General features: G+C 33.7%; 1 protein-coding gene across 5 annotated transcripts in view; it reads left to right on the top strand.

Annotated features, from left to right (window-relative positions):
- Positions 1–17,876, top strand: part of MKLN1 (muskelin 1) — a 332,925-nt gene that overhangs the window by 223,768 nt on the left and 91,281 nt on the right. For all 5 annotated transcript variants that reach the window (XM_037165834.2, XM_053657127.1, XM_037165833.2 and 2 more), the window contains 2 exons: positions 4,644–4,753; positions 7,560–7,752. In XM_037165834.2, the coding sequence (XP_037021729.2) occupies positions 4,644–4,753; positions 7,560–7,752 (303 nt within the window). The remainder of the gene's footprint in view (positions 1–4,643; positions 4,754–7,559; positions 7,753–17,876) is intronic.

Here is a 17,876-nt window from a genome sequence, read left to right as displayed (position 1 = left end):
TGACCTTAGGAAGAAGCTTGGTTTCAGTAAGACCTATAACTTAAAGGAGAATTTAGTATAAAGAAGGAGAGTTATTAACTGGGAAACAAGTTTGAGAGAACAAGATAAAAATTTGGAAGGGAAAACCTCCTTAGTAGAATAGATCACATGAGAGGAAACAGTGGAATAGGATGAGGGTATTGGTTACAGATTACTGGAAAGATTTATACCCTGATTCATAGCCAAGTTAACAGCTGTGTCAGGGAAATTAGCAAGGTGAGGTGGGAGCAAAGAAGGTACTTGGGGGAACTCTTAGAAAGATTCTGGGGGAGTCCTGGTTTTTGGTAGATGGGATTACTTGGATCTGTGGGTTTTTTGGATTTTTGTGGTCTAGGTGGTTATGGTTGTGGTTGCTTTAGGGAGAAGCTTCAGCTTTAGCTGGATTTAGCCTGCAGTCTGGATTCTCAGGAGTGTTTAGAAGGCTAAGATGAGTACTAAGTCTGGGGAGTTTCCCTGATGATGGCCCTTCGTGGGAACATGTGGAAAGGTAACATTTTAAAAGTGTACTAGTAAAAGGAAGATTAACATAGCAATAATAGCTACTAATAGTAGTAGTAGTAGTAGTGCCTGGACTAGTGTGGTCCAGGCGACAATGTTGGGCATTGTCCTGCAAACAGAAAGGTAGCCTGTTTGACTCCTGGTCAGGGTTGTTGGCCAGGTCCCTAGCTGGGGGCATGTGAGAGGCAACCCATTGATGTTTCTCTCACACATTGATATTTTCCTTCCTCCCTTCCCCACGCTCTAAAAAATAAAGAAAATCTTTTAAAAGATAACAGTAGCTAATTTTTACTGAGCACCCACTATGTGCCAGTTACTGTGCTAAGCGCTTTATGTACTAATCCCATTAATTCTGTAGTAGAGTAGATGCCCATGCAGAATGTTAATCTTGAATTTTTATGGTCTTCCAGAGCCTGACCTTAAAATTGTTAGCATCTTTTAATAGCTGTTTCAGACATCTAGACAGGAGTTTCCAAGTGATACTCCCAAAGCACACTGAATGTGCCACAGATGTGTTTCACTGTGGAGATGTTGATCCCCCTCATTCCTTGGGAAGCAGGAGCCTGCGGCCTAGTACCCTTCTGTGCCATAAAAATATTATCATTTTCTATGCATGAAAAAGGATGAGAGGCACTGATTCTGATCATATCTGTGTCTGATTGTCTCATGTAGAAAACTAGCATTGGGGCCCTAGGATATAAACTCTTGGCCTTGAGAATACGTATTACAGGTTTCTAACCATTTTAGTTGAGGCAGGAGCAAAGACATTGTTCTTTGGGAAACAGAATATGTGCTTGGAGCTCCAATTCACATTTAAATTTATGACATGTGATACATAGTATGTCTAATATGCATTAGTGTTGCTAATGCCACCATAATTAAAAAAAATTTATAATATGCTTATTGATTTTGGAGAGAGAAGAGGGGAGAAAGAAAGAGAAATGTCACTGAGAGAGAAACATGGGTAGGTTGCCTGCTGTATGTGGCGGACCAGGGATCTAACCCACAACCTGTGTTATGTGCCCTGACCAAGAATTGAACCCTCAACCCTTCTGTTACAGGACGACACTCCAGCCAACTAAGCCATACCTGCCAGGGCTTAATTTATTTTTTTATTGAATTTATTCAGGTGACATTGGTTAATAAAATTATATCAATTTTAGGTATACAGTTCTACAATACATGATCTATATATGGTATTGTGTTTACCACACCAAGACAAATCTCCCTCCATCACCATTTAACCCTCTTGGGTTAAAATGGTGGAGGAAGTACCTCCCCTTACTTCCTCTACTTTCTGGAACTGCATATTCTTCATTCACCTGTAATATATGATGTTCTTTTGAGATGACTTCCTTATTAACCTCCCTCTCAACAATGTTCTTTGAAAGGTGATAAAAATTAGGATTAATTTTATTTTAGAAATATTTCTAGTGGACCGTTAGGTATATAGGAGAAATATCACTAAAACAGAATTGCTTGAAGAGTTTTAATAAATGAACATTTTTCTTGGACTTGAATAGATATAATAGGAAGATTTTTTTCCTTCTGGTTTGTTTGAATTTGGACCTAGAACTTGAGGATGGATTTCAGATCTATAACATCAGATGTCTGATTATACTTACAGACTATCTTTTGGGGGCTTTGAGTTTAAGGTCCTATTTTATTCTCACTATTATACTACTACTTGATGGTTATTACTGTAATATAGTAGGTAAACTTTTTAAATGGTACTGCTATAGAAAGAAGTGAATACCACAACGATAATTTAGTATTTGTTGCTATAAAACTTTTTGAAATTTTTATTGTTTGTGTATATAAACTGATAGCCATATTAAACATCCTAATGACTGGTTACTACTGTGTCTGTCTTCACTCACAGCTTCCTTTGGATGACAATATAGGAAAATATCTGACTAGTACATCTTAGCTCATCAAGTCTGATACTGCTAAAAAAAGTAGTGGACTTGGAAATTAATAGCCTCGATGTCAGATGTAGGGGACATTCTGTTTTGGTACTTCATCAAAATTTGACAAGTGATAGTTCTTAAAGGTAGTTGCATTATTTACTCTGAACCATATCAGTGTTACACTAAAATCTGTTGGCCTGTCTTGCACTTTGAATTAATCTTTTATCCATGTGTGGTTTTGTAATACCATTTGTTGGTCATTTAGAAAATATGATTCACTGAGTTATATAGATCTTTTACATGTTAAAACATCTAACTGCATAATATTGTTTTAAACCACACTCATTAACATCACCACCAATCTTGTCAGAAAAGTTTTAAGTATTGGAAAGTTAAGCTCACAGCAGATACCAACTTTCCAACATCTACTTTTCCCTTGAGAGCTTAAATTTTATACTCAGCAACAAGTACTGTCAGTCTTTTTCTTTAAATGACAGGTAAATATCTGGCAAATACTCAGACCTAAATAATCTTGGGTGGTCTTTCAAGAAAAAGTGATATCTTAGAGGTTGAGTAACAGGGGACAAATGGTTGTTTTAGCTTACAACTCTAACAACTGTGCAGGTCCTTTTCCTTGCAGTAACCATCATACTTTGGAACACAGCAAAATGCTTTATGTATACTTCCCATCGTGCAGCACAGAATATTAGAAGGAGGAGCCCCATGGATCACATCTTTAAAACCTCTGCTCTGTTCCATCATTACTGATCATCTATGATAAATTCCTCTAAATTCTTAAGAGATTTTTTGGATACACTTTTCTCCAATGGTTTAGGTTTCTTTCCTTCATTAATATCAAAATTACTGTTTTTTAATATGTTTATTTTCTTACCATTTTTGTTTAAGGTATTCTTGTATTTCAGATTAGCTTGTTCAGTTACATATCAAGAAAAATGGATATATACCACTGGGATTTTGATTGAGATTACATTAAATTTATAATTAATTTGAAGGGAACTGACATGTTTACAACATTGCATTTTCCTATCTAGGAACATAGTATGTCTTTCTATTTATTCAATTTTAAAGTAAAATTTTATGTTTTCGTAAATAGATCTTGCATATTTTAAAGTTTATTCTGAGACATTTTAAGCTGTTTTTGCTCTTATTAAGGGGACTTTTTGAATTATATTTTCGAGTGGGTTATTACAGGTGTAGGAAATATTTGCATGTTTGCATACACACTTAATAAAACATTTTTCAGTTGAATCTCTTGAAATTTTTTAAGTAACTGTATCATCTTCAAATGATATTTTTTCTTAATTTATAAGTTTTTCCTTATTGCACTGGCCAAGATCTCCTATATAGTATTGAATAGTAGAGCTATTGGGCCTCTTTGTTTTGGCCCTGACCTAAATGGCAATACTTATTGTTTCTCCATTAGGCTTAATGTTTGAGGTTTTTAATACTTGAAAAATAATCTGGGTAAGGAAATTTTCTTTTGCTTTTTATTTAAGAGGCTTTATTTTAATGACTGGAAAGTAAATTTTATTTGTTTACTCTTAGTACCATTTGAGGTAATCACATTTGCTTCTCTTTTACTTTGTTAATATTGTGAATTACATTAATATAGCTCCTATTATTCAACCATCCTTCCATTCCTGGAATGAACTCTGTTTGGTTTCGGTGAAAACTTGGTAGTGTCTTTTGCAACTTAAAAATTAAATTGAATATATATTCGTAGCTGAGATTGGCATTAAATCCCTTTGTTTTGGGTTTTGTTTTCAGGATTATGCCACTTGGAGAACTTTCAATCCCTTTCTGATATAGTTTAAATTATATCATAATTATTCGTTTTTCTGGGTTTGCTAGAATTTGCCTGTTGAATCATCTAGCCCTGGCCCTGTTTTGGGGGGATACGTACATGACCACTTTGACTTTATCTTACTGTGTTTTTGTAATTAAAGAAACCTCATGATGGCGATAATGGGTTTTTTTTGCTCATGTAGTCCTAGCACTTAATAGTATAGTGCTAGTCATAAAGAAACTGTTCAGAAAATCTGTTAAATGAATCCTAATAGACTTGAATAGTGATTTTACTTTGCTAAAGTTTTATTTGAACTATGTTAATTTTTTTCTTTTTTCTTCCTTCTTTTTTTCTCTTTTTTTTTTTTCTTTTTGTTTTCCTTCTCAAAGTTCCACTCCTATCCTGGGGACCCAGCTTTAACTTTAGCATCTGGTATGTTGAACTTAGTGGCATTGATGATCCTGATGTAGTACAACCTTGTCTCAACTGGTATAGCAAGGTAGGACTGTATTTTAAAATCCTGATATTATGTTTCTAATGCCTGTAAAGAGAGATTCGTGTCAATCTCTTGTCTTCATTGAGAATAATTTAAAATTTTGAGAATAGTGCTAATATGATTAATCAGCTAACTTTATGTATTGCCAGCTTCTAAGCAATCTTTTTAACTTATGAAATCACTACTTCTCTATGAGATAGGTGTAGTTATTATTTATATTTTACAGATGATGAAATGGAACACTGGGAGGTTAAGTGTTTTGCCTAAGGTCATACTGTTATAAAGTGTTCGAGCCAGTATATAGGCTCAGGTAGTCTGGCTCCAGAGTCTGCTATTGTATTATACCCCTGTGGCTCTGAATTTTGTGATCGAAATAATTAAACATTGTCTCTATTGGGGTAGTTTTGGTTCTAAATTGCTTTTATAATGTGTTCCCTAATTGTATTTGTATTACCTTTTAAAGAATGTGAAATAGTTTATATAAACATTATGCTCTTGTGCTTACATGAAAAATAAAAATTATAGTTAACAATTTTATCCGTAGGGCATTTTATGCAATAAATGTATCTTGAGAAACAATGAGTTTAAATTATTGATAAATAGGCCTTTTTTGTTTTTTAATTAACTTTTTGTTTCATTTTTGTTTTTAATCTATACTTATTTGACTTGGCTAATTTGGGAAGAAGGGTCTTTCTTGTCGATGAGGTAATATGAAGCTTTAGTCTAATCATTAAAGCTTTATTTTTTTATTTTTATTTGCAAGTAAACTGATTTACTCATAGCAGATTGGGAAACAGGATTTTGTATCAAATATTAGCTCCTTTTTGGTCATTTTAATTGAACTTTTTGACTAATTTATATTTGGCGTTTGATTATATTCATTTTAAAATAGAAGCTGACTTTTAGTATTTTCTATATTTTTATATGTTTTTGGATTTCTTGTAATAATGTAAATTCTTGCAAGATAAAGCTAGTATTTTAAAACATTAAAAATCACCTTTACTGCCCTGACTGATGTGGCTCAGTTGTTTGAGCATTGTCCTGCAAAGCGAGAGGTTGCTGGTTTGAATCCCGGTCAGGTCACATGCCTGGCTTAGGGGCCCAGTCCCCAGCTGGGGCCTGTGCAAGAGGCAGTCAGTTGATGTTTCTCCCCCTCTTTCTCCTTTCCTTCCCCTCTCTCTAAAAATTAATAAATAAATGGAATTTTAAAGAATCACCTTTATAGTATAATTCACTTAATAGGTGGTATATATTTAAAATCTTCTAAAGATGGTCTTTTAAATTAAAAAAATAGCTCCTCTGATAGTGGACTAACATTTTTTCTTTAGCCTATGATGTGAGTATGTGTGTATTTTTTTTAATATACTCACACAAATCTCTTGATTTTGCAAGAAGTTGCAAATTTCACCTCTTTCCCCAACACAGTGGAGAGATTATAGAGAACTTAAAATTGTTCAGCCACATTCACTTTTCAAGTTCTCTGTGTTTACTCTGAAACTCTAGAAATTAAAATTAAAGCCTTCATCCTCTTTTGAGATTCGCCCTACTTTGAAGCATTAAAATTCTATTATTTCATAAATCCTCTCCTACTATGTATCTATATGCCACCAGATAGAAAACTTAAAATGGGGGTGTGATTCGGACTCCTAAAGTCAACACAATAAAAAGTTACTCCTGTTTAATATGGTTCTGGGTAGTTATTTATGGTAAATCTTTATTTATAGGCCAAGGGTGAGAGGCTAATAACGTAAAATTAGTTTGGACATAGAATCATTCTTTTGCTATTTGATGAGGGAGAGCATTGGCTAACTACAGTGCTTAGTGATAGTGTTTCGATAACCTTTTATTAATTAAAATATTAGCCAGCTGATTTTTCCCTCATAAATCTTCCTAAATGTAGCATCTTATCTTCCTGCCTTATTAAAAGATACTGCTTACAAGTAAATCATATATATATATTTTTTGGTTTTTGTGCATTGCTTCTATGTCATTAGTTTTGTTCTTATTTAGAAAACTTGGAAATCTCAAAAAATATTTTTGAACTTACTGTTTTTTAAAAAAATTCTTTGTAAGTTTGTATATATTTTTAGATAAAAGATTCATACTTTTAGGTAAAAGATTAATAAACATTTCTCTTTTTGAATTCTAGTTAATTGAGATTTTTACTTATTGCTGTTAAAATAGATGAGGTAGCCCAGAGTTAGGAAAAACTGAAATTTAAACAGTCTCTTTCTGATAATTTTGAGTCACAAAACCTGTTTGTGAATTTAAACATAAATATTTGATAATATTTGTCATTCAAGTAATAATACTAAGAAACTAAGAACCAAGAACAAAAAGCATAATATAATTTATGTATATAATTTAATGGTTTCTGTGCTTTTCATACCAACATTGTATCGTGATTAGTAAAAGCTATGGAAGTTATAATTTTTTACAGTCTTAAGTGGGCTTTGATAGTTTTTCTGCTTTTCTTGAAAGATCAGCCTCTAGAATTAGGTCTGGTTTCATTTTTTTTTATATTTTTCATATTCATGAAATACATACCTATATGTGTATGTGTCTGTCTGTCTGTATATCTTTATCTTGTTCCTACCTTCTGTTATATCCTTTGTGACCTGTGGCAAGGTTATTACAATTAACTGTCAGTTTTGCCATTTAAAAGTGGAAATAATAATGGTACTAATGAATAGGTTAGCACAATGCTTTGCACATAGTAAGTGCTCACTTTAGATTAGTTATCAATTACTTCCTATCATAGTAACTAAGCAAATCTCTTTTTTTCATATTTTCTCTTGTGTTCCAGTAGTACCGTGAACAGGAAGCCATTCGCCTTTGCCTAAAACACTTTAGACAACACAACTATACAGAAGCCTTTGAATCACTGCAAAAGAAAACCAAGATTGCCTTGGAACATCCTATGTTAACAGATCTGCATGATAAACTGGTGTTGAAGGGTGATTTTGATGCTTGTGAAGAGCTGATTGAAAAAGCTGTAAATGGTATGTGATAAATGTTAAACTTAGTTGGAAATTGCTGCTTTATAGAATGGTGTCCTTTAAAAAAAAACTTTACAGTGACTTTTATGTTGACAAAGAACAGAATAGGTGCTTCTGGTATAATAAAAAAATTAATATTTGGTCTTTATTCAGTTCCTGGCACATAGCTTCTAAAACCCTTGGAATCTGTTGGAAGGATAAGAGTGTCTTGTATGCTGAGATGACTGGGTGGCTGGCGTTCCTAAATAGGTTCAGATCTCCAGAAAGACCAAACCCTGTGATTAGAGGACTGGAAGTTTCAGTAGCACAGTGCCCCTCATGCTCAACTCTGGGGAGGGGAGCAGTATCAGTGATTGAATTCAGTCACCAGTGCCTAATGTTTTAATCAATCATGTCTATGTAATGGAACCTCCAAAAAAAGGACTTAAACAATGGGGCTCAAAGAGCTTCCAGTTTGGCAGACACATCAGGGTGCTGGGAGAGTGATATGCCTAGAGAGGGCATGGAAGCTGTAAACACATACCTGTCTCCAGGACTTTGTTCCATGCTGTTTTTCCATTTGGCTCTTCCTGAGTTGTATCCTTTATAATGACCCAGTCAGTAATAGTAAATAAAGCACTTACCTGAATTCTGTGATCACTCTGAGTTATTGAACGTTATGGGGAGTTGTGTGAAGCCTTGATTTGTAGCCACTATGTTACAAGTGTGCTAGCCCAGAACTTGTTCTTGGCATCTGAAGTGGGGATTGTTTTGTGGGACTGCATCTTTTGACTTGTAGAATCTCATGCTTACTTCAGATAGATAATGTTAGCATTAAATTGAATTGTTGGATATCCAGTTGGTGTCATTAGAGAGTTGGTGTAAGAAAAAACCCCACAGATTTGATGTTAGATGCATTGTGAGTAAAAGCAGGTTAATGTTCAATATAAGACTTGTGGAATAAAATACAGTGAACATTTTTATGGAAAGAAATACAGAATAATAGACTTTCATAATGCTTTTATATATTTTAATCTTATCACTGTTATCCAGTATTATTAGTTACTCACTTATTAGATATTGGTTGAATTTTACAGTGGAAGAAAACAGAACTAACTAGTACTGCCTTTTTTATAAATTTAAAGTTAAGATGAGTTGTTTCTAGCTCCCATGAGTTATAACAATGAACCTGCCTCTCAGCCTTCTACCTTGTTACTGTTTATGTAATTGGTGATGATACTTGCAAATAAGTGATTATGTGTGAAACAATATACTTTGGAATATAAACAAAGAGAATGTATATGATTATCCTTCCCAAACCATTGAACTGTAGCCAGTAAAAGTATACATGTATATATGTATGTATGTGTATATATATGCATTACAAAGAATGGATTTATAATTTTTTAACCTTACAGAATGAGAGAGGCACAGTAATTTTGTGGGGTTTTGTTTTGCTTCAAATCTTCATCTTTAAGGCATGTAGTATTTTGTTAAGGTGAAGTAAGCAACAAGGCAACAAAAGCCACAGACACTTCATGTAATTATTAGGCTAAAAACATATTTTAAAAGTGTCTAAACTGTACTCATACTCATTTAAGAAAATTTCTTAAAATCATGTTTAACTTTGATAGTACAGACTTAACCTCTCTAGAAAGAAACCAAGTTAAATTGGTAGTAACTCTATTCTTGAGACTTAGAGCCAAATTATATTTTTTGACTCCTCGACTGGCTTGCAACAGTGTTTAGTTAATAAACATTCCTTCCAGGGTTGTTCAGTTTGCTGCTGACTTCACTGATGATAATTTGTTGGACAAATAAGGAAGTAAACACTGCTGAGTTTTTTGGCTTCTGTTCCATTAAAAACATAGCAGAGAAAGTCAAGGATTTCCTGCCTGCTAAATAGGAAAATCTAGGGAATCAAAAGCATTTTCCCTCAAGCATCTTATCATGGAGGGAATAAAAATTACTTTTAGTATATGTATGTATTACTACACTCTTCAATTATGGTCTGTATTTTAATTGTGTCTCTAATTAGCTTCTTATTTGCCTGGAAACATCTCTACATTCCATTTATATAATTAATTCATTAGGGGGGATTCCGGAACCAATCATTGCTACTTCCTGTCTGACAATGCCAGAGAAAAAAGGTAGAACCCAGTGATGATGGGCAACAGTTATCACCTAGGAATAGGAAATTGTCTTATTTCCTATTGAAATAAAAACCTACTTTCGTGAGATAAAGGTAGATTAAATTTTAATTAATAAAACACTCCAACAGGCTCACTAGTTCAGGTGTTTCCTAAGGTTCAGTTTGAGGTCTTTAGGTCTTTAGGTTTAGGTCTTTTCCTCTTTCCTTTTTTACCTCTTTTACCCTTCCGTCCCTCCTTCGCTCTTCCACTTTTTTTCTATTTTTTCTCTTTTATCTGTCCTTTCTTACCCCTTGCTTTTTGCAGTGGTTATTAATCATATGGCAGGACTACTTATTTCTCCTTAAAACATGATTTGATATCTCAAATCATGTTGGAGTTTTCTTTGTGGCATAGTTTCTAACTGCAAGCTTAGTATTGTTAGCAGCTCTAGGACTATGTACATTCTGTATTTCTTTTTGAGTGAGCATTGGTAGTTTGTGCCTATTGAGGAATATGCTTATTTTACCTATTAGTGAATTTATTGGCGTAAAGTTGTTCATAATTTATCCTCTTAACATCTTTATGTCATCACTCTTTTTTTTTCATCTCTTATTCTTGATATTGGTAGTTTTTGTCTTCCTTTTTAAAAAATATATTTTATTGATTATGCCATTACAGTTGTCCTATTTCCCCCCTTCATTCTCCTCCACCCTGCACACCCCCTCCCCCACCATACCCCCCTTTAGTTTATGCCCACATGTCTCAGTTCTTTCGATTCTATATTTCCCATACTATTCTTGCCCCCCCCCATCTATTTTCTACCTACCATCTATACTACTTATTTTCTGTACCTTCTCCCCCCTTCTCTTCCCACTCCCCTGTTGCTAACCCTCCATGAGATCTTCATTTCTATGGTTCTGCTCCTGATCTAGCTGTCCTTTTAGCTTGCTTTTGTTTTAGGTATGGTTGTTAATAACTGTGAGTTTGCTGTCCTTTCTCTGTTCATATTTTTTATTGTCTTCTTTTTTTTCCTTAGCAGTCTGGCTGTAAAACTATTAATTTTGTTTTAAGAAAACAGCTCCTGGTTTCTTTGTTTTGTGTTGCCTTTTCTCCCTCTCTCTGTGATTTTTCTGTTTCTTTCTATTTAATTTCTTCCTTTGTCTTTCTTCCTGTTTCTTTTCTTCTACATGCTTTGGTTTTAATTTGCTCTTTTTCAGTTTCATAAAATAAAAGCAGAGGCTGTTGAGATCCTTTTTTAATGTAGGCATTTGATGCCAGGAGTTTCCCTCTAAGTATTAGTTCTGTATCACAAATCTGCTCTGCTGTGTTTTTGTTTTTGTTCAGTTAAAATCCATATGTATAACGACTTATTTTTCTTTCCAATCCTTATGATTTTTTTCCTTCTTATATTTAGTCTTTCGGACAGGATACTTAATACAAGGTTGAGGTGACAAAATGATAGTGGATTTCCTTGGGTATCATGATCTCAAAAGAAGTGCTTTCAACATTCTGTTTTTAAATATGATATTTCATCTGCGATATTTGGAGATCCTGTATCACACTCCTAGATTACTAAGAATTTATAAATAGCTAGTAAATTTTACCACTTTTTCTCTATTTTCGTGTTGTGATTTTTTCTTTATTAATATGTGAAATCATAGTGATTTATTTGCTAAATGTTAAACCTCAGGTTTACTTAACTTTTTCTTTTATTTTTTGCTATATTTTGTATATAGATTGATTAATGTTTTGTTATGTCTTCCAGCTATTGTCATTATTAAGATTGGCCTTGTAATTTTTCTTTCTCTTGCCTTCTTTTTCATGTTTGGTATCACTATTAGGTTAATCTCACATAACGGGTTGAGGAATTAACCTGTTCTTCCTATCTTCTGAATATATGTAGGATTTGAGTTACTTCTTTCTCATATGCTTGGTAGAACTTACCATGGAGCTCTCTGTTGGAATTTGCTTAGGGGAGTATTTTTTGTCTATCAATTCAATTTCTTTAAATGTTTTGTTGGTTTGACGAGTTATATTTTTCTAGGAGTTTTGTCATTGTCAATTAAAATTTCAAACTTATGGGCATGAAAATATTTCTAATGTGCCCTCATCTGTTTAATGTTTGCAGGATTTCTTGAGATCTTGAGAGGTCTCTTTTTTTTATTGTTCCTTTTTTTCTTTTTCTTTTTCTTTCTGTCACTCTCACCAGAATTTTATCAAGTTCACTGGGTTGTTTTCTTTTTTTTTTGAAGGAACCGATTTCTGGATGGTTGACCCTTTCTGTTATTTTTAATGTCCTTGACTTATGCTATATGTTTATTATTGTCTTCTTTCTCTCTTTGGGATTACTTTGTTGTCTTATTGAGATGGATGCTTAGCTTATTAATTTCCAGGCATTATTATTTTCCCATTTAAGAGTATTAATTTTCCTCTGTGGTAGACAATTAGATATTAGCAAAGCAGGGATAGTGGGCCAGGTTACCAGGGCGGAGAGCCTTGGGTACCTAGCAACAGGCAAAACTGGGCTGGGACCTCACTCCCAGGGTAACTTTTCCTACCCTACCATATTGCTGGTCATGTGTATGGGACCCTCTTCCCTGACCCTTCCTCGCCCCTTCCTCCCCTGGTATGTTAACTGGTCATGGGGGTTAGATACTCCTCCCCATACTTAGATGGGGAAGGATCAAAGGGGCAGGAGAATAGCCCTTAAGCATAAAGCCCCCAGAACAAGGAGGTTCTGACCTACCCATATCAAATATTAATACATCTAGGCTCAGCTGTGTTTCAGCTCCAAACCCAGAAAAGCAGCAAAACCAGACAGGTGACACCATGGCTGACAGCAGGACCAGCTGCATTGACTAATGACCTGGCACCAACCAATGAGTAGAGACAATGACCCTGAAATGGCACCCCTGGAAAGCTGATAAATATTCTGTGGGAATCCTCTCGAGACCTCTAGATAAATACCCTCAAAAGGGAGGACCCAGTGTCGCTCTCTATGGAGCATGCTGTGCCTTTCCCCATGCCCTCCCTACCACGTGCTTTTTCCTTGCCTCTGACTTTCTCTGAAGCTCCAAGGCCCCTTCTTTTGCCTCTAACTTGTTTCCTGAGTCCATTTCTTCTATGCTCACTTCTTCTGCCTGTGTGACTTTCTAAATAAACTTTCTCTTACAGTTTCAGTCTTGACTGTGAATTCTTTCTTAGCCAGATCTCAAGTATTGAGGTGGCTGAACTGAGATTCAGCCTGACTCCACCATTTCACTATCAACACCTTTCCTTATGTTTAGCTGTGCTATGAAGTATTTTTATTTTTAACCCAGTTTAATAATTTTATTGTGAAATGATAGGGTTGTTTTGTGGGCTATAGTTATATAGAAATGTAGTTTTCAATTTTCAAATACATAAAGATTTTCTGGCTATTATTTGTTACTGATTTTTGGGTCGTTTGCCACTTAAAAATTCTTTTCTCCTTTTCCTTTTTATATCTTTGTATATAACTCTTTAGTTGATTTATTTTTTTAAGTATCATTAATCTTTTTTTGTGATTATTCATTGAATGATATGAGTTAGAAGCTGGGGCTGGGTTCTAGGTTAGCAACATTTTTGCTTTTCCCTTAGGATCCTCTTTCTTCTCAGCAGCACTCAAGATGCAGAACACTTCCCCCTCTCTCCTCAGCTACCAGCCTGGTTTTGGAAATGGCTTCTTTCCATATTCCTGCCCATTCATGTCTTTATGCCTTTGTTTATGCTGTATTCCCTTACCTGATTACTTTCCTTTACGTCTCTATTTACTTTTAACTCCTTCTTCAAGGCCAGCTCTTTCAAAATAGGTTCTTTTATTATTTCTGTACCCCAGTTACTTCCCCCTTCTCTGAAGTCCTGTTAGCCTTTGTGTTATATTTCTCATTTTGTGCATAAAAGATTGTTAGTTTTCTACTAACAATAGTTCCACATATTACATAATTATCATTGTCATAAATAACATGTATTTGAGGGTGTTACAGTGTGCCTTTTACTCTTCTAAACACTATATGTGAATTATTAATTTAGTTCTCATACCTGCCTTCTATGGCATTATTGTTATCCCCATTTAATGAATGAGTAATTTGTCTAAGATAGCATAGCTCGAAAAGTGGCGTAGAGCAAAGATATGAATCCATACTTTTTACCGCCATGCTTTACGGTCCTAGTAAATATTTACTGGTTCAGTTTCCCCATTATTTTTTAAAAATCTGTTTTACCCAGCCATTATGATTCTTGAATTATCAAAAAGGTTTTTATGCTCTATGTGTTACCTGTAAGTGAATTTTTAGTTTTTTAATGTGATCTCTGTTTTATAGCAGTACATAATTCTATGATTTTTTTTTTGGATGAGGTTTGAACATTATTTTCTCTTTTGATAAAAGCTTCCTTCCCCAGTTTTCTTTTTTAATCATGTACATTTTAAGAAAGTATTCGCTATTGGAGACAAGAACAGTTTGTGCCTACTTAGGACTGTATGAAATGTATTTATAATCATCATAGGGACAAAATAAGGTAGTATTAGACCTGGATGGAGTCTTTAAATAGTTTCAAAATTGTTAGCACCTAGGTCTTAGTGTGCTTTCTTCTATGTTATATTTTTATTCCTTTTTTATAGTATACTTTTATCAGAGTCTTCTGATTTCCTGCTTTAGATTTTTGTCAAAAATTAGACATGTAGAAATATTAGCAACTGCCTGACTTCCTCTTTAAAACATAGAAGTGATTTTTTAAATATAGGTAGTTCACAGGCATGTTTAAGTGCCTCACTTTTCTATTTGTTTTTGAGACTTTCAAAATATTGTAATGGGTGTTGTCATATTTTTGTAGATTATAATGTCTTTGTTTCAATAGAAAGCAAAATATATATATCTTTTTGGAACAAAAGGCTTTTTTGTAAGAACCTTTCAGGAATTAGAAACGTAGGGAACATGGTAAGATTGTTTGGGATAGACATGAACTTTCATTGTTTTTAGATCCTGAAAGGAAGTTATTTTACATTAAAACAAGGTACTAAAAGAATATATTTTGAAAATATCTTTGCTTTAATGTTTCCAGCATTTTTATTGATTGCCTCAAAGGATTTTAGCCTTATGATTTTGATTTCCAAAACTTAAACTTGTTTTATTAAAAAATGAAAAAAAAAGTTTCTTTAGCATGAAGAAACTTTAATGATTTTGAAACAGAATTTACTATTTAACAAAGTCTTAATAAATATTTGTATTACTGCCTTTCTTTTTTGAAGGTATAAAAGAAGTATTTCAATCGTATTATTTCATTGAATATAGTGACTAAATGTAAGCTGCTCGGTATTTGATCTGGACTGTTGAATGATAACCCAGTTTCCCTGTCAAGAGTCAGAAATGTATATTATAATCAATTAAATGAGGGTCATCTTTATTATGTTTCTCTGCAAAGTGAAACACAGTTTTCTTTTTAAAATATGTTATTTTTTGTTCGGGGTGGTTAGATGATTTACTATTTTGAAATGAAAATGTCAGGAAGGGAATAATAGTTGGATATTTGTAGTGCAGAAAGATGTGAGAAGGCTGGAATATACAGGTTTCTAGCTTTTATGTCTTATATGACGCCATGATTTCTCTAGAAGAAGAGGTATTTTGTTTTTAATTTTGTTTTTTGGTAGAACAGCTAGCTTCACAAACTGGTCATTGTTTATATGGAGCCACTTCCAACTGCCAGGAATGCTTCTGGTAAGTCTGGAATAATGGCAGTGTTCCAGAGAAGAATCAAAACATAACAAGTAAACTTTAGCCACAGTAGCCAGTGTCTTAAGAGAGAGATTGCATTTTTACCTTTAAATCACTATGGATATATGTCAACTCTGTTAGTTTTATTCTTTTATTATATTGGATTTATTTAATATTGTAGTAGAATAATCTGGTATGGTGAGTTTTGTTTCCTAAAGTACTGTTTTTTTGTAATTTTTTTCATTTTTCCATGTCTATTATCATAGCATTTTATCTTAGATTGCAAGTTAAAAACTATTCTGTTATATTTATGTTAGATTACTAACTTTATATGTGTGTATCTGTAGTCCCATGCAGTCTATGAAGAGTTGAAAAGATTTTAGACTTTGGAATTGGGCTTTATACCTTTTTCTTTAGATTTAGTTGTTGGGCATATTATTTGACTTCTCTGAACCCTGATTGTCTAATCTTTACAGTAATTAGTAATGACCATTGCATAGGCTTATTTTAAGTAGTAGTAAATGAGTAGACCTTGTGGTTCTTCCACACAGTAGATACTCAATAAATTAAGTCATTTCTTTCTCTGGTAAGGTCTTTTTTAAAGGTTTTTCCAGATTTGATAATGCCGTATCTAAATAATTTTCTTCAGGTTTTCTCTTGGTTTCCACAGAAGAGTAAGAGCTATCAAAGAGAATTGTGTGACTTTTAGACTAGTGAGGATAAAAGGAATTTGCTAGGGAAAGAGGAAGGCAGATTTTAAAGTTTACAAAACAGTTTACAAAAGGTATTTGCTTGACTACTCTGTGTGCACTGGTGTGACTTGTCAGGGTGCCATTATGTACTAGGAATATGCTTCATTGAAAGTAGGACTTTTGTGAGTAGTTGTTCAAATGTAAGGACCTTAGTAACATTAAAAGGACTCAAAAAAATGACAACTATGTGCCTACGAAAGTTTTCTACCCCCTGCCTTTTTTTCTATTCTAAGTGCTTATTATATACTGAGCATCTATGATTCTATACTATTAACCATTATTACTCAAGAGAAGATTAATTTTAACTACCTAGAATAAGATCATAATTCTAATAGTTTATGTTTAGAGTACTTTCATATTTTAAACTTTGGAGGTAATACCCTCTGCAATCCTGATTGTGAATCATTTGTACATATTTGGCCCTCTTTGTCCTTGTTAAAACAAGCTAATGTCCACGCACAGGCACTGCTTGTAGAAACATGGATGTGTCTAGTGAGCTGTGAAGAATAGATATTTCAGGGGTAACAAAAGATGTGAAACTGGCTTATGTTGGTAATAACAATGTGTTACAAAATTCTCCCAAGGTTCAAAGAATAGTTCTGTGTATCTAGTTGTTTTGTGGCTTTTCTTCTGGTAATTTTAGTGTTTGATGCAAAAAAATTGGAAAAGTAGAAAAGTGCAAAGAAGAAACTCATCAAACAGTCACTACGATCTTGTCAAAGAAAATCATTTTTACTGTTTGGATGTATGTCAGTCTTGTATTATTGCCACTTATGTGTCTGTATATGTATTTACTAAATTATTTTACAAAAATTATATAATGTTTGAGAGTTTGCTTTTCTTTCCTTTTTTTTTTGTTTTTAATTTGGAAATTACTGGTGGTATTTTGTTACAACAGTTGTGTTTGATAGAAGAAAAACAGCATGAAGGTATTGATGGGTAGAGTATCTGTAAACTTCTCAGGTTAGTAAGAGTGGGGCTAGGATTGGTTAAAAAAGCAGTTAGAGACTTGAATTTTACCTGCTGTGAATAGAATGACTTAAAATCAGGGATAATGTTCTTTATCTTATTAGCACTGTTTCTGTGATCACTCCTTTTGGAGAATTAGAAGTATTTTCCCCGGTGAGATTGTGATTCCTCTTTCATGATAGTCACAGAAGGTTGAAGGGCAAAGAGAGATAAGAGACTTTTCTGAGACATAAGGTAGAATAAGCCATACTCACGCAGTTGCAGTAAATATATTGCTTTAACAATGGTAAGATTCTAGTGTGCCTGAATTTGAAAAAAACTCGGGCCCTATGCAACTCTGAAACACCATTTTTTTCAGATAAGGAACCTACTTGACTTATCAAAAGTTGTGTACCTAGTTAGTGTAACTAGTTAGTATGGGAGACAGATAATGTAGTGGTTACTCTTAAATAGTGTGAAATTTATTACTTTTCTTAATTTCTCTATTTTTGCTTTGTATTTTTCATGTGTGCAGTTTGCTTTTCTCAGTTTTCTACTCATTTCTGTATATTCCCATACTGTACTTC

This window comes from Artibeus jamaicensis, unplaced genomic scaffold (assembly GCF_021234435.1).
Source record: "Artibeus jamaicensis isolate MK-2021 breed Jamaican fruit bat unplaced genomic scaffold, CSHL_Jam_final scaffold_3307, whole genome shotgun sequence".
In the NCBI taxonomy this organism is placed as follows: Eukaryota; Metazoa; Chordata; class Mammalia; order Chiroptera; family Phyllostomidae; genus Artibeus; species Artibeus jamaicensis.
Note: the sequence above shows the minus strand (reverse complement) of the source record. Positions and strands in the feature narration are given on the sequence as shown.